Here is a 26,412-nt window from a genome sequence, read left to right on the forward strand (position 1 = left end):
TGAGTGGATAGAGTTCATCAGGCGGATGGCGTCCTCAGTGGAGATTGGGTTCCAGTCGTTAAGAGCGTTCAAGGGGGGAGAATGTTCAGCATATGGTTGGGTGGGTTGGTCTCCGGGTTGGTTGTCGAAGCTGTTGTGGATGTCTGCAATTTTGTTGTGGAAGAATAAAGCCAGGGAGTCGCAGAGGGCTTGGGAAGGGGTGATGTCGTTGGAGTTGGCCGAGGGGTTGGTAAATTCCTTGACGATGTTGAAAAGTTCCTTGCTGTTGTGGGCGTTGTTGTCTAGTCGATCCTTGAATGCTGTTTTCTTGGCCTTTCGGATTAGTTGGTGGTGTGTGCGGGTGGCGTTTTTGAAGGCGTCCTTGGTGCTAGTGGTTGGGTCTTTTTTCCAGGCCTTTTCAAGGGAGCGGCAGAGTTTCTTGGACTTCTTAAGATCATCGTTGAACCATGAGGCCTTCTTGCTGCTAGGTTTGCGTTGACGTTTTTTCAGTGGTGCTAGGATGTCGGCGGTGTTGGATAACCATAGGGTGAAGTTGGCGGCGGCTTGGTCTGGGTTAGAAGAGTGGGCTGGGGTGTTTAGAAGGAGCGATGAGGAGATCTGGTCGATGGTGATTTTGTTCCAGTTTCTTTGCAGAGTTGGTTGGAGGTGGTTGGTGGGTTTCGGCTTGTTGTAGGTGAAGTGAACGCAGCTGTGGTCAGTCCAGAGGAGATCCGTAGTGTGGCTGAAGGAGACATGATTGCTGGAGGTGAAGATGGGGTCGAGTGTGTGACCTGCAATGTGGGTGGGGGAAGTGACCAGTTGTTTAAGTCCGAGGTTGGCGAGGTTGTCCAAGAGGGTGGTGGTGTTGCGGTCGTTGTTCTTTTCAAGGTGAAAGTTGAGGTCTCCCAGAAGGATGTAATCTTTGGAGGGGAGTGCGTGTGGAGTGATGAAGTCCGTGATGTCTTCACTGAATTTTGCGCGGGGTCCTGGTGGTCTGTAAAGGAGGGTGCCTCTGAGTGTGGTCTTGGGGTCGATGTGGATCTGGAAGTGAAGGTGTTCAGAGTTGGCGAGATTGACGTCAGAGCTGGTTGAGATGTGGATTGATTTTTTATGGACGATAGCGATTCCTCCTCCTGTGTGGCCGGTACGGTCCTTGCGTATGATCTTATAGTCTTCGGGGATGGCAATGGTGATGTCTGGGGCGGAGGAGGCGTTCATCCATGTTTCTGTTAGGAAGGCGATGTCTGGAGAGATGGTGTCTAGTAGATTCCATAGGTCAATGGCGTGCCTGTGGACTGAGCGGGTGTTGAGCAGGATGCATTGTAGGTGGTTGGGGTCGGGAATCTGTGGTGTGGTTGTAGCGGAGATGTTGTCGGTGCCGATGAATTTGCAGGAGTAGCAAGAGAAAGGTCCATGGGTGTGTCCGGGAGCGGCTTGGACGCAGGTGGGGGCGCGACCGGGGTTAAGGGCTAGGAGGGTGGCGGCATCGTAGGTAATGCGGGAGGGCTGGGCAGCGCGAGAGGCAGGGGGTCTGGCGCGGGGCGCGGTCCAGGGGCGGACGGGCGTAGACGGGCTTACCTTTGGCGCACCTTCGGCTCGAATGGGGCGCGGTCGCTGCGCGTGGACGCTGCGCGCGGGAGCAACTGTCATTAATACACTTCGGGGGTGGAGGGGCGTGGGAGGGGCAGCAGGGAGGCGGGAGCGGTGCGAGGAGGAAGGGCTCAGGGCAACAATAACAAACAAAATGGAGGTAGGGAAAAGTCGAGTGAGGCTGGGGCACAGAAAAAGGCCACTGGCGCTTTAAACGTGCAGATTGAGATAGAGGTAGACAGGTAGAGCGCAGCTCCGTTTCCGTCGCGTTAATTAAATTGCCTGATTAATGTAGCGCTGCAGACTGCCTGAAACGTGCCACGAACTGAGCGGACTGGCAAGTGAAGCACTAGCGCTGAAACACGCTCACAATTACAAGCGCTAAGGCAGACAAATAAAACACCAATCCCAAATCACAAGCGCTAATGCAGGAGAACAAACACAAATTGCAGGCGCTAATGTAGATGCGCAGGAACACAGAAGGTTTGAGGTAAGGTAACGATACCGTCAGGAGCCAGGGAGCGTGGGAGCGACCGTATCTGACGAAGTCAGGGCGGTCACAGCTGAAAATCCTACGGGGTCTACAGTAAGGGTCAGTGGGTGGGAGGGGCAACAGGGAGGCGGGAGTGGTGCGAGGAGGAAGGGCTCAGGGCAACAATAACAAACAAAATGGAGGTAGGGACAAGTCGAGTGAGGCTGGGGCACAGAAAAAGGTCACTGGCGCTTTAAACGTGCAGATTGAGATAGAGGTAGACAGGTAGAGCGCAGCTCCGTTTCCGTCGCGTTAATTAAATTGCCTGATTAATGTAGCGCTGCAGACTGCCTGAAACGTGCCACGAACTGAGCGGACTGGCAAGTGAAGCACTAGCGCTGAAACACGCTCACAATTACAAGCGCTAAGGCAGACAAATAAAACACCAATCCCAAATCACAAGCGCTAATGCAGGAGAACAAACACAAATTGCAGGCGCTAATGTAGATGCGCAGGAACACAGAAGGTTTGAGGTAAGGTAACGATACCGTCAGGAGCCAGGGAGCGTGGGAGCGACCGTATCTGTCTCTCTTTCACCTGGGTTTGCTCCAACCTGGATAGTAAAACACAGGGCAGACAGAACAAGTTGTAAGCAGCATCTGCCAGCGACAGGACCAGTTTCCTCTATAGCCCTAGGCTACTCTTTGAAGTGCAATCAGGGTAGAGGCACAGCCCATCCCCAGCCATCCTTTTAGGAAGGCCCACTCCCCTCTACACAATGGTCCTTTGTCCACTGTCTGGTTACAGTATACATTTCCCAGTGGGGGAGCCATCAACAGTAAGGAGACCATGCACACCGGCAGAAAGGCACATTAGGCCTAGGCAGAAAAAAGCCAGCTTTGTAAAAGTGCCATTTCTAAAATAGTAATTTAACATCTGACTTTACAACTGATTTAAAATTATCATTAAAGTGATTGGAAGAAGTATTGTCCTCGCTGTTCCCAAACTGAATTTAGTAGAAGTGTTGTAAGGGGACGAGTGTTAGTTTGTGAGAGATGAATATATGACGTTACAATACAAACAATGACAACACATGCTTTTACAATGCGGTTTTTACATCACAACTACCATTCCATCATATGATTTTACAATACATGCCATTACAACACAATACGCCAGCGTATGGGTTAATCTACAGCTATGCCAATATTAGAATTTCTATTAACATTAAACCCCTGTCCCACCATCTGAAGCAAGTGCTAACATTGATGACTGGACAATCGCACAAGTGCAAACCAACAGTACTTGATTTACTCCAATGTGCAATCCAGATAACTGGTGGATTGTATGCACGATTAAATCCATTACAGCAATTCTATGAAGCACAGAATTTCTGCCCACAGATGAAGTTGCAAAAAATAAACAATGTGCAGCACCATGCCTCAATGCATCTTTCAGTAAAGCAGTGTCAATATCACTGATTTCCTTGGTTCTCCTCTCTTGCTGGTCTGCATCTAGATGTGATTTTGTCTGCAATTTATACAATATGAATTGCTAAATATACTTACCCACATATGTATGCCTATACATGGAAGCCAAGTTCTCCAATTTACTACATCTGGCTCCCAAAGAGTTAAATATCACAGTGTTAACACACAATAGTGTATCTGCATTTTGGTGCTATATACAGACTAAGTTATATTTCTACACATTTGTTACTGCAGTATGGCTCAGTGAAACCCACGAGTTAACATCCGATGACAGGCATTAGTAATCTTTTAGAGGTCATGTAAGTGTCTGAGTGACAGCCAAGGAAACACAGTGTAATATTCGGAAGATGACATTAACAAAAGGACTGCAAGGTGGCAGGCACTGGTACAGATCTAATTTCAGATCATTCAACCACGATGGATTCATAAACTTGATGAATTCACTATGCCCTCAACAGTGTCCTATAAATCTGATTTTTCATAAGTATAAATTGCTGCTCTTCCTTGACGGGTCAACTGGTGAATGGTGGCACAGTCATTTTCAAAAGAGAGTCCAACCAGCTATCATCAAACAAAGGAACATTCTGTATTGCCTCTACTGGTGATTGTTAGAGGTGATGGATTGAGTAAAGCGACACTGGTCGCCTATTTAAAAACTACACATATATTTATGTAGTTCAGAAGTCATTTTCTGCAGTAGCAGCCTGTGTTGCGACTGCTGCTGGGCTGATGAATTTCGTTGCGCACGCTGCATCACATTTGGCGATGCAGTGCGTGCAACAACATTTGTTTTATTTTTTCATATGTTTACTTACCTCTAATCGGCCGTAATCCGTAGTTAACTAACCCCCACCCTGCCCCTCCCCCACCCCACCCCACGTCAACGCCCAGCAGCACTCCCACCACGGGCCGCTACTGATTTTCTAAACATCCCACTGTGTTGTCCTTAGATTCAGTGGGGTAACAAGGTGGATGGCGGTCCGCCCTGGGCAACAAGAGTTCTGAGGGGGCGCCTCCGCCACCTCCCCACTCTTCAGATGGCCGTCGTGGGCCGTCAAACTAAGGGGCCGCCATGGACGGCCGCAGGTCTAACTACGTCACTTCTTAGATTAAAAAGCAACTGAAAACACAATGGCATGGAATAGAAGTAGTGAACGTAATCAGTGTTTCATTTGTAAAACAAGAAGTGTGGTGTCCACATGTTCTGACTTTAGGAGTCCCTCAAGGATCTGCCCTCAGCTCACTGTTATTCAATACCTCTGTCCGCCCTCTTGCAGACCTGGTGGAAAGTCGCAGCCTCACCCGGTACTTGTATGCAGACAACACTCAAATCATCTTCTCCTTGTCGTTTGCTCAGGATAGCAACTCTGGGGCACTCAATTCCTGCCTGGGTCTTCTCTCCACATGGATGAATACCAATTCTTTAAAACTAAATGGTGACAAGACCGAGCTAATGGTGCTGGGCAAACAACCCCCCTGTTATGGGAACCTCAGTACTGGCCTGATGACTTAAGGCACTGTACCAGTACCGGCCACAAGGTAAAGAACCGCGGCTTCTGGATGGACTTCAACTTGTCAATGAAACCACAGGTGGCCAAAGTAGCCTGGACTTGTTTTGCTATTCTGAAAGGGGTAAACAGATTATTTGGATGCTCCCTTTCTCTGCCCAAAGGACAGTTATTCAGGCCTTGATCCTATCCAGGCTGGATTACTGTAACATTCTGTAACTGAAGGTGGATAAAGCTTCTGAAAGACGCCTTCCAGTGGTGCAGAACTCTGCCAGCAGCCTCCTCTTTTGACTACCGAAATATGCCTCTGTGTCTGGTCTCCTCGAAGACCTACACTGGCTCTCTGTAGACAATCGTACCCAGTTTAAAGCTTAATGCATAAATCCAACTCATGCACTGCAACAACTGGCGCTTCCCTATCAGCCCTCCTGTGAGCTGCACTTGGCCAGTCGTTCGCTCTGTACAGTTCCCAGAGTCAAACGTGCTCGATGGGTGGTCGCTCATTTTCCTACTGGGGCCCCAAGCTATGGAATACGCTCCCTGAGTGCCTGCGACTCTCCCTAAGTCTTTGCGAAGTTGCACCTCACTAAGGGCCGGATGTAGGTAAATATCATTTAACGATTCTAAAATACCGAATTTTACTGATTCGGTATTTTAGAATCGGTAAATGATATGTAGCTAATGATTCGGTAAATTTTACTAAATCAGTAAAATTCGGTAAATACCGATTCGGTATTTACCGATTCGGTATTCCTCATTCATTCCTATGTTATGTTATTTTATGTTAAATTGCGTTTATATAGCACTCGGCTACTCTGAAAGAGTGTCCCGGCGCTTTCCACAGGCAGCTCAAATGTAGAACAGCATAACAAGAAAAACAGACTCAAAAGAAAAAGAAACCCACCTAAACAGAAAAATTAAAAAGCCAGGTCTTCAGATTTTTCCTGAATTGGAGCAAATTGGGGGTACTACGTAGTGCCAACGGAAGCGAATTCCACAGCTGGGGGGCCTTGAAGCTGAAAGAGCGACCCCCGATGCGGGCCTTCCTTACACGCTGAACCACAGCCGTGAAGAGGGATTCAGAACGCAGTGAGCGGGCAGGGCGATAGAAAGCCAGTTTCTTCTGCAGATATCCCGCACCTGAGCCAAACAATGCTTTGTGCATCAGCGTCAGGGATTTAAACATAATCCGCTTCCGGATAGGCAGCCAATGGAGCGTCTGCAGCAGCCCGGAAGCTCGTGCTCGCCTATGCAGACCAAAAATCGCACGGGCTGCAGAGTTTTGTGCCACCTGCAAGCGCTGGACCAAGTAATCCGGGAGGCCCAAGAAGAGGGCATTGGCGTAGTCTAGCCTGGATCCAATGAGCGCCTGCACCGTAATCCGCCATGGGCCTGGAGTCCCATAGGAATGAATGAGAATTACGGATTTGGTAAATACCGAATCAGTAATAGGGGGTAGACTAACACAGATGGCAGGGTGTCACATTGACACCCTGTTACACCCCTGTATAGTGCATGGGTGCACATGTGGCACACATACATGCCCTAAGGGCATGTATGTCTGCCACATGGCAGAGTTGAAAAAAGCACTAAATTGCTTTTTTTTAAAGTTTTCGATATTTACCATTAATTTGTAGTTGGTGATAAATAACGAATCCTTACAAGTGAAGAGCACTCACTTGGGTACTTCCTACATTAAGGATTCGGTAATTTACCGAATCGGTATTTAAGAATTCAGTAATTTACTGATTCCTTAAATTACCGATTCAGTAAACCTTAAATTAGGCCCCTGCATCTCAAATGCCTAATACCGGTTGGTAACGGCCGAAATTCAGTAATTTCGGCCGTTAACAACCGGTAGTAGGCTTCCTACATCTGGCCCTAAGTGTTTCACGCAGAAACCAGAAAACCTGGCTGTTTTAATCGCTATTTGTCGCTGCTGTTGTTAAAGTGCTTGGAAACCCTCTCTGGGTGTACGTACGTGCTATATAATTCATATAATAATAATAATATTAATAGGTGATGGGGCCAAAAATTTTCTCAGAAGCCTGGGGGCGGTGCTACCAATATCAGGGATGCTCAATATCAAGGCCGTACACGCCTCCACCCCTGGACACTTCATGCCCCTTTGTGTCACTCTTGCAGGTTCTTTTTAATCCCTGCTATCACCGTTCATCACTCTATACTTTCCTCTTTCTCATCCCCTGTTCTTTCCCCTTTTTGTGTTTCTTACTCTGAGTGAAATATTAGTGAGGAAAAATGATCGCCAGTGCGCCCCACCTGCAAGCACCGGCTCAAGTTAAGCATTGAAATTAACAACAATGCGACTCCAGTGAGAGGCTAAAAGTTATGTATTTTTAAGAGATAGTATTTCACACTCTGTAAATGTCCATTTTACAACTGTTCAGGTTGGATAAGTTTTGTATGAAATAGATATCGATTTAGAGGTCCATTCGTGGACACACGGATGAGCATGCGCAGTCACACTCCTGTAGCACTACTTCATGTACTCTTGAATGTCTTTGTGAATTAGTCCCAACACCTTTAAAAATAGAATACAATTGGAATATTCAGGGAATATTCACATACGGCCACATGCATCAACCTATTTAGGAAGTGCAAACGGTGCGAATCGGTAAATTCGGCCGTTTGCGATTCCTAAATAGGTATTTGGGATGCATCAAACATTTTTGGCAAAATCGCTATATTTCCAAAAAATGCGATTGCTTTTAAGGAATCGCAAATTTGGGGTGAACCCCGTGGTAATTTGCGAAAATGTATTAAAATGCTCAAAATTGCATTTTAAAACACTGTCATGTTACAGACACACATGTCCTTAGGACATGTGCGTGTGAAACATGCACTTCAAAATACATTTATGGGGTGCAGGGGTAGGTCCTTTGGACCCCCCCCTGCACCCATGGAATGCATTAACATTTTGCGAATCGCTAATTGAATTTCGCAAAATGTCAATGCCTTCCCATTGATTCCTATGGGCCTTTCGGCCCATAGGAATCAATGGGAATTGCGAATTCGCAAATTAGAATTCGCATGATATTTGCGATTCGGTAAAAATTGCGATTTTTACCGAATCGCAAATATTATGCGATTTAAATCATGCATCCCATTTTGCGATTCCTTATTTGCGATTCCCTAAAAATCGCAAATAAGGAATCGCAAAACTGGACTTTGATGCATGTGGCATTTACAGTTAATATAAATGAAAAAGATTGTGCCCTATAGTTGAAAGTTTGCCATTTCAGGGTCTATTAAAAAGGGCATATGGGTGAAGTAGACTTCTGTAACAGCTCCAAAAGAAGTCATCATTGTGAATCAGCCCCTGTGTTGTCTAATCCTTCCTGTGCTTATACTTCAGAAGGCACCAATAGCAGAAAGAGGGATGAAACTGCACCAACCGAGTTTTATTTTTTAAATAGGAGATTTTGATAACGTGTTGGCCAGCTTGTTAAAAGGATGCATTGTGCTTTCATCTACTGGCATAGAAAATAAAAATAAAACATGTTTAGTGTCAGGATGACAGGGAAGCACTTTTGAGATTTAATAGGCAGCATTTCTAATTTATTTAGAGAGATTGGGGGTTGTGAGTCTTATTGACCACCTGAATGAATCCTCTGGGTACAACAGATCAGACAAACAAACGATGCTGAGAGAATACAATGCAATACATTTGTGTCTTGTAGTCAGTTGCATTCTAACTTCATGTATGTGGTGTTTCATACCCATGACATGCCTACAATACCATTGCGGCAGGCTTGGTAGGAAGAGTGTTGAATTGCAGCAAGGCCTATATGGCCATCCATACGATGACCCACGCTGTCACAAGAAACATGGAGAGCCATTCCTAAATAAGCAATAAGGTGAAGCCTCCTACAAAACATAAACTCTAATCACTTAATCACAGTGTATCAAGACAACATGGCGACTACGCCATGATTTTCCATTGTCCTATCGGCAGGTTAGTGATTGGATAAAATAGTTACAAAATTGCGACTATGTAAAAACGCCTGAAAAGCCACCTATTCTGCATTCCATGGTCAATACCAGTTAATGGTCTTATTGTCATTCACAATCATGAAGTGGTTGGTGGCAAGCATTTTGTTTTTGCCAGAACACATGGCAGAGGGAAGTGGCGATACTTAAAGTGCTTGACCCTCCACGGTTATCATTAAGTTGCTAGAAACAGTAGAGTAGCGAGGGGTGGGGCAGAGAGGCGGTTGCCCCGGGCACACAAATATTAGGGGCATTCTTACGGGAGCAACATTTTAAAAGAAAAGTGGAAGGATACTTGACTGTATGGGCACTGGCAACCCACGCTTCGCCGCTGGCCGTAAACTGCAAAAAAATTGATCACTGCCTCGTCATCCACTGCAATGGAAAGTTAGGGGTTTCTACTGTGAGAGGCTATTAGGGGGTATTGAAACTACTATAGCATAACTTTGCAGACTGAATCACACAGAACACCTATCACAGCTTCCTTATATTACACGTTCTTAGTTCAGGGGGTGTGGGTGTCTAAATATGTGTTGGGGTCTTATGATACTAGATTGCTTTATTGCGCTGTGTTGTGCTATGTTGTATCTGCTCTAAAAACAATTGTCTAGGTCATGTTCTGTGCTACTCTAATTTTCTGTGGTTTAAAGGTCAGACCTTGCTCTACTATTGTCCAAATGCATGTGTTCTTGTTATGGATTTGGGGGGCTTTGTGTCTTTTCTTTTTTTTAAATTCTCTTTTTTCCATTTTCAAATCACTACAACAGATTGAATAAAGCTACAGAGTCAGACCATCTCCAATACACTTCATGCAGCACATTAGGGCTGGGTAGACATTTCCAGAGCCCACCATATACAGAACAAGACGGCATTCAGACCCCTTTAACCTGCCACAGTAAGGTTAACTATTCCCCATGAGCCCTTACTCTGGTACATCAATCAAGTTGGTCTATTATTCGGAGGGTACATAAGCCTATGCAACATACAAGCTCAATGAAACAAGGGTGCAGCGAGCTTTCACCCCTCCCGTTCCTTTAATATGCTGTTCATGCACTAAAGCTCAACCCTCTAAGTCTTGTTCCCATCGTCGATGCTCAGACGGCGGTGGAGCTGCCCGATGATTTGCAATTCTTCTCGTTGCCAATACTTTATCAAGTGCTATCATACAAACCCTAATTTTATGCCCTTTCTTAACCAGGAGAAGGCCCAGCTGGCATTTTTTTATCCACGCGTCTAAATCCACCCCTGTAATGTCAATGTACCACAAACATGTCCTAAACTCTCTCTAGTCTTGGGCAGATCCAAGTCATATGCAGAAATCCTGCCTCCACCATGCAACATCTCCCAAAGGAGCCTTGCTTATTCAGCAATATCTTCGCCAATTTATGCAGAGGTAAATATGTTTCATGTAGAAAATGGTACTGTATTTAATTGAATCAGCCATTTGGGGAGATAACCTTAACTTTTTTGCATGCTTTTTTAGAATTGCCTTCAGAAAAAGCTTCCAGGCACTTATCCGCCCAACTTTGGTAAGCCCTCTTAGTCCTGCCTCCTCTGTCCTCAACCAGTGCAGCACATAGCATGGTAATCAATCTCATATAACCCCACCATCTCTAAATGTACCTCCCTCATAATTGCGTGCTTTAGGAAGGCCTCCAGAAACGAAGCCATATGCCGCTCCCTGTGTGTGCCATTTTGGCATGTTTTAAAACTGGGCCAGACCACTTCTAATCAACTCCTGTGCCTGTGCAAATGAAATAAACTTGCCACTAAAATAAAGGTCACCCACCGTGTGACAGCTTCCCTCCCACCAACCTCTAAAAGATACATCCCTCTGCATAATTTAGAATGGACACATCTCCCACAATGAGGTATTCATTGCAAATGGGGATCTCTTCAGGACCCGGACCACCAGTCTATACCACACTTCTCCCATCTGTTTAACCAGGTATAGCATTTTCTCCGTACACCTGTTCTCACAGAAACAGCTCAGGAAGCGTAGATTCGCCTTGTGTTGCTGGCAAAAGGGATTTATCCCAGTTCGGTCCATCCCCAAACCAATGGTGGCATGCTGTAGCTGTGCAGCCACAAAATATACCAATAAGTTTGGGCATCCCAGTTCATTGGTCCTCCAGGGTAACTCAAGTGTGGACAGCTGTGTTCTACTACTCCCAGCTGCCTAGACTAAATCACACAATAAGCTGTCAAGTTTACAATATGTGGTTTTGGGTAGCGGGAACATGGTATTTTGTAGTATGTAGAGGCCCCTCAGGAGAAATACCATCTCAGCCAAAAGGTTTCAACCCATGATGGGAAGAGGCAACCCATCTACCACCCTACTGATATTGCATGTCTATTGCTCTTGTGGGTCCCTAGAGACCCAAATGTCCAAATATGGAAAGCCGACACTTTCCCACTGGAGGCTTGGTTCCGGAAGTAGGGCATCCTGTATTCTCCTCAATCCACCCAGGCGGAAAAACCTCCATTTAATTTGATTAGCTGTCAATCCTGATATTTTCCTAAAGCTATTTAGTACAGCCATCATTCAGGAGATCGAGGAGTGTACCTGGTCCCTAAAGTATAATAACTCATCATCCTCATCATGTGTATCATTACCCATCTGGATACCCCAACCTCTCAGGTATTCTCACAACTGAACTGCCAGGGGTTTGACTGTCTAGTTCCCATCCCCAATGTCCAAGCAGCTAAGGTCACACCACCCATTTTGCCCCTAGTAGTTGGATCAGAATAGAGCAGCTGCACACACCCTATAAACCCTTGGACAAATCCCATACACCTGAGAATCACCCAAAGGTAATCCCAACTGACTGTATCAAAAGCCCTTTCAAGCTCTAAAGCAGTAAAGGAATAATCCTCTCCCAAATGTGTCAGTGACTGCATGCCATTCACCAGGCGTCTTATATTAAACATCATTCTACTGCCTGGGGTAAACCCAGTCTGAGACTCAGGGAAAGGTCACGTATAGCAGTAAGGATCCTATTTGCCAGAGTCATATACAGCTCCCTAACATCTATATTCATCAATGATAAGGGACGATACAGACAACATCCTTACCACCCTTCGGGATCACAGCTATCATTGCCTCCCTCATCATGTCCACCAGCTGGCCTGTCTCTCTAGCCTCTTCACACACCCCCAGCAACGTCTCCAGAAGCAAAGTAGGCATCTCCTGGTAGATGTTGACTGATATACCATCTATCCCAGGGCCTTCACCCTTGGCATACCCTAAGGGCCGGACTGGGAACCCAAAGCAGCCCTCGTACTTTTGTAAGACCAACCACCACCACACCCATATTTTGCACCATTAAGAAAAATAAAACTTTGGACTATTATACTGCCGTAAAATGTAGGTAGATATGCAGACAGTAGGAGTAGCGACCATTTGCCAGGTTTGGGTCACAATCACATGCTCGAATAGCCAGACTCCACGAATCCCGCTGGCAGGCCGTCCTCCATACCGCCAACCTCTAGGAGAAGTCTTTGCCACGCCGGGCGCTCAAGGGGCTACAGGCCTGCTTTTAGAGCCCAGGTTGTCAGCCCAGTTGCACCACTGACAATATCCTTGCCACTCCAATCTGTAGCAGAGGTACCTACCTCCTCAGCCATAAATGGCACCCGCGCCAGGCCACTACCAGGTTCTGCACCAGGCTGGTCAAGCTCAATCCAATCCAAATCCCTCCCCTCCACTCCCCTCATTGCGTCTCCGATCCTCTTTTCTGTTGAAGGCTCGGCTTGCTACCCAAAACTCTGTCAGAGTGTTTACACAGCACTAGAAAGATTTATATGCATTGCCAAGAAGTTGGTGCAACAGGATTCTGAAAGATACTATCTGGTGGAGGCAGGATTCCTCAGCCACACATCTAGTCTGACACATTGCCTTGGCCTCCCCTTCGGCTTTGAGTCTTGTCCAATGTGGTTTTGTTGGCTGCCACACTAATGTCAGCCATCATGCATTAAGGATACAAATTCAGCAGCATGAATTACTGCAGTACTGATTGATCATAATGGTTGACCATCAATAAGGGACCTAAACTGTCTTAAAGACGTACTCAGGTGCTGTGTGAGCTAACTGTGGCGAAAAAATGAAAATCCTCAGGATCTTGTCAGGGCACTGCCAAACCCCAAGCCTGCCTAGTTTGCGTTCGACTTCATGTCTCTTCCTTCCATTACTATACACTTCCTGTATCCTTATCTCACTCTTAAAGATTCTTTTGCATCCCTGCTTTCTCTATATATCACTGTTTTGCTATATTTTTCTTACCCTCCCTGCCCCTTTTCTGTCTTTCTGTTGTGCCAAATACAAATCTAGTGATGAAAGATATGTTCCAGGCCCCAAAAATGAATACCTCTGCCCTCCACCTCCAACCACTCTCACAAATTGAGCAGGGTCTGTATTTTGTTATCTTACCCCATAAGGTCTGGTTGTTGCTTTTATTACAATCATCATTTTGGATTCTGCTCTGCCATAGCTGTTCTTGATTTCTTATATCTTGCTGCTCCTCAAGGACAACCCGAAATTTGTTATTATAGTGCTTGTCAGCGGTAAATTTAGGAGAGCATTATTGTAATATCAGATTAGATTGCACGTTTCTACGATGTAATCCAGTGTGGGGTATTATATCATATGGACATGTTCTGAGGGGGATTTTGAAACAGAATTATTTCATCCTTGCACACAGAAGTCTGTTTTACCTTCTGCATTTGCGGAAAACGTTTCCTCCTCAAAGTGTTCATGTTTACTGCTATTAGCTCAATTCAGTAGGTAAATCCTGCCACAAAGCAATTTGACTATTGAGCATCAAGCAGTTGCCTTGTTACAAGGCTGCAAATGTTGGGACATCATATATTTAAGCCTGTCTCAATAATGTGTTTCTGAATTTTCGTGACAAAAAAAGAACAAGGTCATTGTCGCTAGTACACTGATTTTGCTTAGGTAAAATGAATCCATGTGCAGAACTGGATATTTTTGTCCCAAGTATTTAACTACCCTGGCCAACATGAACAAGAATTTTCGCTAAAGATGCTGGCTGACTAATTCACTATCCTTTTCTAGGACTAATTCGCCTGCAAGAACTCATCAAGGCCCCTTCGAGGTACAATATCAAAATCAAAATTCGGCAGCTGCCCTCTGGAAATAAGGACGCCAGGCCCTTGCTCAAGGAAATGAAGAAATCCAAGGAATTCTATGTCATATTTGATTGCTCACATGAAACAGCAGCAGAAATTCTGAAACAGGTAGGGTGGAAAATGAATACTTTCTGTTAATGATACTTTATTAAAATCGATTTTTGTTACAAGATGTGAAACTGGGATGCTCTTAGAAAGAGCTATCTTTCGGTGAATCAATAAGGTAATTACCTGCTGTTACCCTGCTCACAGATAGTTTGAACAGGGATAGAAATTCTGAATGGCCTGCTAATTATCACATTTGCTGATGTCTCCTGCCAGAATTGGCCAGGTCAAACCTGATGAAATTTCTTGTGTGAAAACGGCTGGAAGAAAAACAAATCTTGCAAAGTTTGTGTGTTAAACACTGATCAACCATGTTGTAAATAGTTTCTAAACTGAAAACTCGGAACTGAAATTATTTACCCCGACCCAATAAATACTTAAAACAGAGGTAATTGCACTTACTGGATGAGGTAAATATTCCATCATGTTCCATTCATCTGGTAATCGCGCCGAATGTTTATTTTTGATGAGTACAGTGATTGAGATCAAATCCATACAGGTATGTAAAAAGGAAACAAAGAACGTGTGAGGAAGGAAGGAAGGAAGGAAGGAAGGAAGGAAGGAAGGAAGGAAGGAAGGAAGGAAGGAAGGAAGGAAGGAAGGAAGGAAGGAAGGAAGGAAAGAAGGAAGGAAGGAAGGAAGGAAGGAAGGAAGGAAGGAAACAGAGCTAGCCAACTGTGTCCAGGTTTTTTATTCACCTTGGAGTTGACCTATCCAAGTGCATTTGTAGGGTCCTCAGCCAAACGTTGCACGGGTGTGGGCCTCATTTTCCATTATGCCACTGAATAAATGCTGGCAGTTTGTCAATCATCTTTCCACATGCCTCCATTTGAAACCTAAGTTATTCCTACTCCTTCAGAGTCTCTATACCTTCCAGTCCCTTTAAATGTATCAGGTTCGTTCCTGCTAGGAAGAAGAAGTGGGTTCTACCTCTTTAAAAGGTATTATTTTAACATGCATTTGGGTAACCAGGGAGAGCATTACTCAAACGTGAGAAAGATACACACACATCTGAACAATCAATGCCAGGATGAAGGAAGACACAGGGGCAGTGCCAAATATGCGCTTTGAATCGTCTAAGGAGGCTGGGATGTTCAGTAATACTTTTCGTTTGTTTGTGGAGTAGGATTAATGTTAGTCTGGACCGTCTGTTGACCACAGAAATGATAAATGCGTGAAATAAAAAAAAAACAAGAAACATTTTCAAGCAGCAAGAAGAGCTACATTTCTTAATTTTGTCTTGTTGAGGGAGGGAGGAGAGAAGAAAGATTTGTCTCTCCAAGCCAAAGACAACAATCAATATTTTTCCAATCAAGTTTGTGACTGGTTCTCAAGCTACAATTGCAGGACTGCAGAGTGTTACTGTTGAACATTTCCATTTCATCAGTGAACCCTTCGGAACACATGTAATCCTTGATTACAAGGCAAGGGGTGAGCCTTGACCCAGGAATTCGGAATTCCAAGTTTATCACTGCACCCCCACAGTTATTCCCTGACAAATTTCAATGGAAAAAACTAGTGTGGAAAATCTAGAAAACAAATAGAAGCATAGGTTAGTTGGTGGTGTAAGAATGTTGTCATGCTGCGGGTCATTGTGGGGGCCCAGTAAATGCACTACACCAGGTTAATTGTACTTAATGCAGTATGGTGGAGACAAGCCCAACACCACTCACCCTGTAACAAAGGCCTTCGCCAAAAAGGCTGCGAAGATCATTATAGCTAGGATGACAACACAATAAATAGGTGCCAATACAGTAGCCGAGTACATTCTTAAACTCCTAATGATGCAACCAAACAAAGCAAACTCAGCAATAACAGACTCAGGAAAAAGGAAAGGTGAAGAAGGGGGTAGGTGAAAAAACGACAACTAAGCAAGCTGTTTGGCCATGGCCAGAAAGCAAGAGGTAAAGCATCTTTATTCCTTGCACCCATCATTGGGAGGTAAAGGAAAAATATAATATAATGAATGGGAGGCTATTCCTTAATTGCGAATCGCAATTTGCTATTTGCAATTAAGGAATATGTAGGATTAGCTAATATTTTAGCTAAACCTACAGGCATTGGCAATTGCTATTCCATAATTGCGATTCCTTAATAATCGCAATTAAGTAATCGCAATTGCCTACCTTGATGCAGGTGCCCCTTAATGTCTGCGGTAGCCAGATTAGTGGCTCTCCACCAACATCCAACCCTGGTACTACAACGTTCTAGTGTATAGGGAACTGCCAGGACTTTCTCCAATTAATGCAAAAAACAGAGATTTCAGTGAAGGTAGTAAGAGTTGAAGTGATATCAAAGTGATATGTCATCATATCCCAGCTATACAATAGAATATTGTCTGCATAAAGGAAGACTGCATGAGTTTTGTCCCCAAGGAATATACCCCATTCTTCCCCACCTCTGAGCAAGTGAATAAGCACCAGCAAAATCACCAGAGTGATGAGAAAGGAGTTCCGAGCCGGCAACAGCAATCACTGTCGCCGGCTCGGAACTCCGCGGAGTCCGTGCGTAGTGTCACTCCAAGTAATCCCCTGAGGAAGGGCGGGGCCCGAAATGCATCGGGATTTGTTGTGACTTTGCATACTTTGTTGATTAAGACATGTTGAACACCAACTACCCAGTGATTTATCTTGAAGACATGAACTCACAATGTGTTTAATAAACTGCGAAAGTTGGAATAACACACTCATGTGTTTGGAATGAACTATTGTTGATATTTAGACTTATGGAATAAGACCGCCTGGTCACCCTACGGTTGTGCTTGGAGTCGCTCTCTCCCAAGAGGGGGAGCATTGTATTAGTACTTGACACTATAAAAAACTAGCAATTCATGATAGATATCAAATCACAATTATTGCAAATAGCGGGGGAGGAGCCAAGCAGGCATTCGAAATGGCCGCATAGTCGCACGGCTCCGAGAGCCCTTTCACCCCACACGTCTATCCTTATGTCTATCCTGAGCCACGAAGGCATACTTTAATAGGAGAAAGAAAACGGGCACCTACCGTTTGCTCCCGAAGCTCCTGCGTGCAGCAGATCCTGAGAACCGTCCCCGACGGCTCCGCGGCCCACCCGGCGATGAGACCGGGGCGTTGGCTCGGCAGGGCCTCCGGCCGAAGCTGCAGCATCGGCAGCCGTTGATGGCGGTGGGGGGCCTGTCGGTGGGTGCCGCTGACATGGAGGACCGCTGCTAGCGGTGCAGACCCGGTCCGCTGAGCGGTGACCCTTGAGGGGCAGTGTGGTGGCACAGGATCGGAGGGGGCGCATGCCTCCTGCCCCCTCCCCAAACTTTGTTGCCCGGGTATAGCTGAGAGAGCGCAAACTGACCAAAATGTAGAAAGGCATCACACTTACACGTAGCAAGCACAAATCATGAAGAGAAATGCCATGAGTGCTGATAGTAGCCACAGTTATATTCTGATGTGTAGTTAATATAGAAGTTTAAATAGAAGTGGAATTAATACAGAAATGTATGAAGTAATAAGGCTTATTAAACGTGATTATTCCTGGATCCATGTTGTGTAGCTGCTAAAATGTAAGATGGCATACGGAAACGTTGAACGTGGTAGGCCTCAGGGCCAGAGCTAAGAGGGAGGGGAAAGGAGAGTAAAATGCACAATGTGGATTGCACTAATGTTTAGAAATAATGAGTAGGGTTTGATTTATAGATGTGTTTACTTAATCAGTAGAATAAGAGTATTAACATGCTAACAATTAAAGAAGAAGTTGAATATTATAAAACTGTTGTAGAGCTGGAAAGCCTTAAACGTTGATTTACACGTATTAGTCTGGACCGGGGAATGTTGCAACGCAGTTGGAAAACCATGAGATTTGGGATTTGGCTCCAAATGTCTGTCTGGAAGAGAAAAGGGGGTATTCAATTATTAAATATGAATAGAAGCCTGTTCTTGAAATGGACCAGACATGGAGGAGGGTTCCGGAATGTTTAAGGGGTATCAGCGGGCCGGAGAAGCGTCTGAGAAGCAAGGTCGACTCTAACCACAAGGCCTCATCATGGAAAAAGCCAGAAGCTACACCACGTGAGGGGCGTCTCGCGAGGGGCGTCCTAAATGTTGTTGTGTTTTTGTATTAGGGACAGCACCCCTGGGTGGAGTTAGAGCAGAAGCCTGAGGACCCTTTAGAGAGCGGATGGGTAGGCAGAGAGGGGCCATGATTGGAGGACTTTAGGTTTTCACCAAGAGACTGAGAGTGGGTGACTTCCTTTGGGGGTCATTCACTGCTGACACCTTTTGATAGGTTGGGACCTGGTTAAGTAGGGATACCATCTAGAGCAGGGTAGGGACAGCCTAACCTGTATTTTCCCTCCGCCTGTAATGACCGACAGATTTCAATATGTGTCTATGCTAATAGCACTATTGTTTTTAGAATTGGTATTGGTAATTTCCGTTGTTCGTCTGAGGGCTTTCAGAGAACACATGTACGTAGTTGGGCCTGTGTATCTGGTTAATCTCATTTTGAGATGCTTGTATCTACAACTTATCTTGACTTTATAATAAACCTTTGAAAGCTAGAAGTTGTTTGTGATCCTTTGAGCAGAGTCCTTTATTGGGAGAACTAACTTGGTAAGGGATGCACTTTCTTTCCTCAAAGACAGGCAATAAAGGTTCAGTCGACCAGACCGGGGTTTTAGATCGATAGAGATAAGATATTGATCAAAATCTCACCCTTCCAGTTGGTAGCTATAGAGGATGGTTGCCTTCTTGAGGAAGGTGATCTAGGCCAGGTTAGATTACCCCCAGGCCCCTAGAGATCGATGATCGGAAGAACCGCCCGCGGAAGAAGGACCGGATGACGTGAGACAGAAAAGCAGCAGTATCGGTCGAGAGTGAGTATAAAGGGTCATGCGTGTTAAGATTGTGGTGTTTTGTATTGTATCTATGTTGTAATGTCTGGCGGAGTTGCACGACTGTAGAGAGACTGTGGAACAGGTTGTGAGCGCGCGCAACCGGTGGAAATCTTAAGCTCAAGGAGAGCTTAAGTGGTTCGGGTGTATCGGACACTCAGAGTAATTGTTAACTAGTGTGAAGGGGGTCATGAGGTACCAGTGATCACCCGAAGGACCAGATAGGGGGAACGTAAGAGTGAGTGCGTGAGTAACGGACGCTGGTCGGAAGTTACTGAGTGTGAAAAGAACCTATCAGAGAGACGATAGACATCTCGTCAGTTAAGTTGACAATTACAGATAGACTGTGGACGTACAGTCGAGGGAAGTGACCACTTGGTCGGAAGTAGTCATTTTTCGGTGTATGAATGGGACGCATGCATGACCGCGAGGAGAGCTGAGAAAGGAGGGGTGCTGCTGCGAAGCGGAGACTAGTGACGTCAGAAAGTGCCGCGCTGGGATTGGCCGGCCAGTGAAAGACCGCGCTGCGATAGGCAAGCTAGCAAAGCCGCGCTAGGATTGGTGGATTGTCATCAGGAAGTAAACAAAGTATTCAAGCTGGAAATTTTGCGCATAATTATGAAGTGTTTTAAATGGTTAAGAGCGCTGTTTAAAAGAAAGCGCAGGGGATCGTATGAAGGGGAAGAAGCCCCGCCGGAGGGTACGCCAGCGCATTTCATGGGGATAAATGTTGGGCTGCACACGATTCTGTGGATCTCAGAGTGGAGTAGGATGACAGATGGAAATGAGGAACTTACGTTCCCGAAATACGGGACGTTCAGATTAGAGGTGTTGCACAGATTAAAAGCAATTATGACCGCAACTAGACCCTTGCCTAGACCAACTCAGTTTGAAGCCCTTAATGCATGGATTAGGGCAGCGCATGAAAAGAACATGAACAGACGGCAAGAAAGAGTGAAACGTTCGGTAAGGGCAGTACAGGATGCCAAGTGGGATGAGGATGCTAAAAGATGGAGGGTGCATAACATGGAAGTAAATAAATTGTATCCAGTGTTAGAGATGCCCGGGAACAAAAGCCCCCTAGAAGAGGATGACGAGAGCGAGACAGAGGACAGCCTGATAAACAGATTATTGACAGACAGGCCACCTCCGTATAACAGAGCAGGGGGAGATGCCGAGAACGGCGAGAAAGGGGGGGGCAATGCAGGAGAGCATGGGCCGCTTCCCAGTTCCGATTGGGATCCCGCTGCAAAGAAAGAACTGTCCCAGCCTAGCCAAGTGCAACAGGTGGTCGGGAGGTTTGTGGTGCAAAGAGCGCCAGAAACGGCGTGTGCCACATCCTACGCATTACCTGATGCACTACAGGTACCTGTTACCATAGGTCCTATAGTGTCGGTATATGACCCAGACAGGGCTAGAGGGGAAGAACGGGTACGAAGGGACAGAGAAAGAGCAGAGATGGTAAGAAGGAAAGATACGATCAACTCCCCAAGTCAGTTGCCGATACCAAGAGATTGGAGCACCCCAGTACACACAACAGGCGATCTGGGGGATATTAGATGGCCAGAGGATATGAGGGGACCAGGACGGAAGTCTTTTCAAGAGTTCAGCGAGTACATGAAGAAATGGGATGAGGCAGTCGAGGCTCAAAAGAACATCATAGCGGCAGAGGCTGAAAGGGAAAGTCAGGACAGCAGGGCCCGGACTCACTGCGGGGCTGAAGAGAGCAGTCCGGAGTGGGACGGGAGGGAGAAGGACAGTAGGAGATACACCCATTGGGCCCGGAGTGGAGATAGATCGGACCTGGAAGATGGGGGCCCAGAGAACGGGGGGGTGTCTCGCCCGATACATAATGGAGAAGACAGGAGGGCTCGGGAGTACAGGGACAGCTTTAAGTGTATCCACTGCGTGCCCGGCAGGAGAGAACAGAGTGGGGGTTGCGTGGGACCACACCATAGTCCTTGTGACGACGGACATGAGCGCAGCCCAGGGAATACGGGAAACCAGGAAGGATCGTATCAGATACTGAGTGATACGAGGCCAAGGGAGAATGGAGACCGAAGGGAGAGTAGCAGAGAGATTTACTGTGAGAAGAGAGGAGAGAATGGGCAAGGTGAGAAGGGGGGTAACAGGCCTGTGTTCCATCACCTTCCAAGATCGGATGGCCGAGCATGGGATCTGGAGAGATGGGAACAAGAGAGAGCACTCCCCAACTCTCCAGAACCCAAACGTAGAGCCCGGAGTTGGGATGGGAGAGACACCTGTCAACCTCCCTCGAAGGAATTATTGCGAGCAGAAATAAAGGCCAAAAGACTCGATGTCTCCAGCTTAAAGTCAGATCTGGATGACATGGTAGACGGTACCCTGCCCTTAGAAAGAATGGACATGTATGAGCAGGATGAAATTCTGTTCATGGCAAAGGACGTAACTCGAAAGGCGAGAGCAATCCATGAGAAATTAGTCGAACTAGCAGGCAAATATATGGTAGACTTGTCAAGAACCAAAGCGTTACAGGGCAACCATAGGCTACATTACACAGACCGAGATCTAGATGAGAGGAGGACCATCGGATTGAAGACACACATAAGGGAACTGATCACTGGAATAAGGACATGGAGGGCCCTAGATAAGTGGGAAGAGAGGTGGTCCAAGAGAGGGACCGTTAGGAGAAGTACACTTGGGATGACACCAGGAGGACAGCAGGGAGTAGAAACGTACCCTTTGAGGGAAGTCGCCAATGGAACCTATGTCCACGTCCCTTGGAGTAGGGGGGATTTAGCTGCTTTTACCACCTCGTTCCCCAAACTGCGGGAAAACCCTGTGGAGTGGTATAAGCAAGTTGAGAGATTCGTAAAAATCTCAAAGGTCCTATGGATAGATTTGAACACGCTGTTTGACATAGTAGTGCCAGGAGATTTGTGGACCGCATGCAAGGTTAGCGCTGAGTGGCCCATCATAGAGCCAGACAGAGATGCTAGGACTAATGGGCCGTCCGAAAGTGTGATGGCAAAATTCGAAAGAGTAATGACGTGGCTGAAAGAGAAAGTGCCAATGCAAGACATAGATTGGGTAAAAATTGACCGAACGAGACAGGAACCCAAAGAGACAGTACACGAATACTATGAGAGATTGCTGAAGGCGTTTAAACAGTATAGCGGTCTGGATGTAATGGATCCGAGGGACATAGGGCAGTTTGTGTCCAAATTTGTCCTAGGCCTGAGACCGGATATCAGTTTAATGATCCAGCAACACCTGATTTGTTGGCAAAATAAACCCCTAGACGAAATACTGAGGTATGCCAGGTACTGCTGTGATGAGATAGACTCTAAGGCTAAGAAACTAAAGGAGAAACTGATGGTGGTACAGATGCAGGCAGCGGGGAAAGGGGGACCACAGCAACAGCAACCAGGAACAGGTACTGGAGGAAGGAAACAATACAGCCAGAACAAGGGCAATGAGGAGAACTCCACCTTTAGACCCAGGATAGATATAGCTACCTTAAAGAAAACGACTAGGTGCCACCAGTGTAACGAGGTGGGGCATTGGAAACGCGAGTGTCCCTATAATGTTGAGATAGGAGACCAAGAGGTGGAAGAGGAAGAGACCCAGAGTGCGCCTACGAGAGGGATAACGCAGTACCAGGGAAAGGTGCTCAAAGGGGGGCCTCCTCCCCGAGCCCAGTTCCCGCAAGCACCCAGAGTAGGGACTATGGGTAAGACATATAGACAGATGCCCCTGTTTGTAGGAGGAGAGGAATGCTATTATGTGGACCCACTAACTGGACAGAGAGTGGAAAGAGATGACTGCGTCCTCGGGGCAGCTCTGGAGGTAGACCAAAGGGGACCCTATGTTGAGGCCGAAGTGGCAGGGTTCCCCACGACATTTCTAGTGGACACAGGAGCCACTAGATCCACGATCAGATCAGCCGCAGTTCCAGGCCTGCCCATATCGGGGGAGACCATACAAGTGGTGGGGGTCGCTAATAAGAGAATGATCAGTCCTTTGACTGAGCCCGTGCAGGTGAAAATTGGGAGGTACAGTGAGGAGCACCAGTTTGTGGTTTGCGATTCTAGTCCTGTATGTCTGCTGGGAAGAGACCTTTTGTGCAAATTGAACTGCACTATATACTGTACCCCGCAAGGAGTAGAGGTACTGACAAATGATGATGATGCAGACTTTAAAGTCGCCAATTCCAGAATATGTGTGGAGTTGTATCCCACTCTGACAGTAGAGGAGCTCCCCTGGGACTTGAGAGAGACAGTTGCTCCAGAAGTGTGGGATTTCACTGGGGAAGAGATTGGGTTGGTGAAAGGAGTGGACCCAGTGAAAATTGTGGTGAAACCACATGCTGAGTTCCCAAGAACCCCTCAGTATAAATTGACTCCAGAAACGATTGCAGGCATAAAACCCGTGATTGAGTCCATGATTAAGCAGGGAATACTGAAGGAAATCGTGGGTAGTCCATGTAACTCCCCGATTATGGGTTTGCAGAAACCAAATGGGAAATTTCGGATAGTGCAGGACCTCAGAAAGATTAATAACATAGTCGTTTCGTGTTGTCCAGTGGTACCGAATCCATCAGTGATACTGTTTCAGATACCGTTCCAAGCAGAATGGTTCACTGTGATTGATCTTTGCCAGGCTTTCTTTTCGATCCCTTTGGACGAAGAAAGCCATTTTCTTTTCGCATTTAAGCTGGAAGGTCGCGTCCTAACATGGTGTCGTATTCCTCAGGGGTATACAGAAAGCCCATCGATCTTCAACCAGCTCTTAAAGAAAAATCTTGAAAGTCTAGTGCTGCCCCAGAGGTCAGTTCTGGTCCAGTACATAGACGACCTCCTTGTGGCGTCAGAAACAGAAGAGGCTTGCAGACAGGACTCTATTGCTTTGTTAAATCACCTAGCGGAAAATGGGCATAAGGTGTCCCCGGGGAAATTGCAGTACTGCCTGACAGAGGTACAGTACTTGGGACACAGAATTGAGAAAGGTAAGAGAAAGGTGTCACCAGACAGGATAGAGGCCATCATGAAAATGAATGCGCCTAAAACCCAGAGAGAAGTCAGAATGTTCCTAGGAATGGTGGGATATTGCCGACAGTGGATTGCAAACTTTTCACTGAAAGCAAAGCCCTTGCAAAAACTGACGCACAAGGAAGTGAGTGATCCGGTACCATGGGACAAGGACTGTTTGATGGCGTTCCTGCAGCTGAGAGAGGACTTGTGTCGTGCTCCAGCTCTGGGAATGCCGGATTACGATAAACCATTCTTGCTCTACTGCTGCGAGAGAGAGGGATGCGCGCTGTCTGTGTTAGTCCAAATCCATGGGAATGCCCGTAGACCAGTCGCTTACTTCTCGGCTACTTTAGACCCAGTAGCCGCAGCGTTGCCCGGATGTCTCAAATCCGTTGTCGCAACAGGTGTCAGCATTGAGAGGTGTGAGAATATTGTTATGGGGCACCCGTTAGAGGTACATGTGCCCCACTCTGTTGAACTGTTGATGACCAGGACCAAAACACAGCATCTGACAAACAGCAGGCTCACGCGCTATGAGCAAGTCATTCTTGCCGCAGAGAACGTGACCCTCAGGAGATGCTCTGTTTTAAATCCTGCTACCTTGATGCCACTTCCAAACGATATTGAAGATGATGATGAATGTACAGACCATGACTGCCTCGATGTGACTGAACTATGCACCAAGCCAAGACCCGACATCGTAGATGAGCCACTGACCGACCCAGATGAAATTTTCTTTGTCGATGGCTCATGTGTAAGAGACGAAGTTGGGCAGTTGAGAGCAGCTTATGCTGTTTGCACAATTACTGGAGTAGTGGAAGCTGGATGCCTGGAAGGAGTACACTCCGCTCAGGTAGCCGAGATTATTGCCCTGACGCGTGCCTGCCTGGCAAGCAATCAAATTCGAGTCACCATATACACTGACAGTCAATATGGTTACGGGGTAGTTCATGATTACGGGCAGTTATGGTCTCAAAGAGGGTTCATGACCTCTTCAGGCTCTCCCATTCGCAATGGAGAGTTTGTGCGCCTGCTGTTAGAGGCATTGCAATGTCCAGCAGGTATTGCCGTTGTGAAGTGTACCGCGCATACCAGAAATATGGACTTCGTGTCACAAGGCAATAGATATGCCGACGAAGTCGCACGGTATTGCGCGGAGACAGGATACTCTTTCACAGAGGTAGAGGTGGGTGGAATAAGTGTAAGGACTGAATTAGCTATGATATTGGAAACTGTTGATACTTGGGACGAACTGAAGGAGATGCAAGAGAATGCTCCTGACTGTGAAAAAGAAACATGGCAAAAGGCAGGATGTGTGGTGGGTGAGGCCCATTTCTGGGTCTCAGCAGATGGCAGAGCAGTGTTGCCCAATGAGATGGTGAGCCCAATGGCCCGACGCATACATGGTCCTGTCCACTTAGGAAGAGATGCTATGCTGAGAGTGTTTAGACAGACCTGGTACAACCCCAAGTTCAGAGTAGCAGCCGAAGCAGTGTGCCAGCGTTGTGTGACGTGCCAGCAGTTGAATGTAGGGAAAAAGACACCAGTTGCACTGAGCCACATAGGGAGGTCAGGAGGTCCATTCAATAGAATGCAGATAGATTTTATCGAAATGCCAAGGTGCAGCCGCCTCCGTTATATCCTAGTGGTTGTCTGCGTTTTCTCCAGATGGGTTGAGGCATATCCTACACGCAGGTGCGACACCCTCACAGTGGCTAAGTTACTGCTTAGGGAGCTTATACCGCGCTTCGGGGTGCCGGCCTCTTTGGAATCAGATAGGGGAACGCATTTCAACAGCTCGCTTGTGAAAATGATTTGTGCCGCTTTAAAAATAGACCAAAAACTACATTGCAGTTATCGACCAGAAGCTTCGGGAATTGTGGAGCAAATAAATGGCACCATCAAGGCCAGAATTGCAAAGGTGTGTTCATCAACATCCTTGAGTTGGCCTGATGCGTTGCCATTGGTTCTTATGAGCCTCCGCAGTACCCCAGACAGAAGAACGGGGTTGTCACCACATGAGGTGTTAATGGGAAGAGCAATGAGGTTACCATCTGTTCCAACTGCTGCACTGATTAGCATCACAGATGATATGATCCTGGACTATTGTAAGGGGCTGTCTGACGCCATTCATTCTGTGTCCCTTCAGGTGCAGGCTGCCGAGGTACCATCGTGCCAGGACCCTTGTCACGACTTGCTTCCTGGGGATTGGGTCCTGGTGAAAAAGCACGTG

The 26,412-nt window shown here is 46.5% G+C and overlaps 1 protein-coding gene across 4 annotated transcripts in view; it reads left to right on the top strand.

The window, feature by feature from the left end:
* Nucleotides 1–26,412, top strand: part of GRIK1 (glutamate ionotropic receptor kainate type subunit 1) — a 959,769-nt gene that overhangs the window by 509,249 nt on the left and 424,108 nt on the right. For all 4 annotated transcript variants that reach the window (XM_086934009.1, XM_086934011.1, XM_086934010.1 and 1 more), the window contains exon 4: nucleotides 14,125–14,306. In XM_086934009.1, the coding sequence (XP_086790135.1) occupies nucleotides 14,125–14,306 (182 nt within the window). The remainder of the gene's footprint in view (nucleotides 1–14,124; nucleotides 14,307–26,412) is intronic.

This window comes from Lissotriton vulgaris, chromosome 8 (genome assembly GCF_964263255.1).
Source record: "Lissotriton vulgaris chromosome 8, aLisVul1.2, whole genome shotgun sequence".
NCBI lineage: Eukaryota > Metazoa > Chordata > Amphibia > Caudata > Salamandridae > Lissotriton > Lissotriton vulgaris.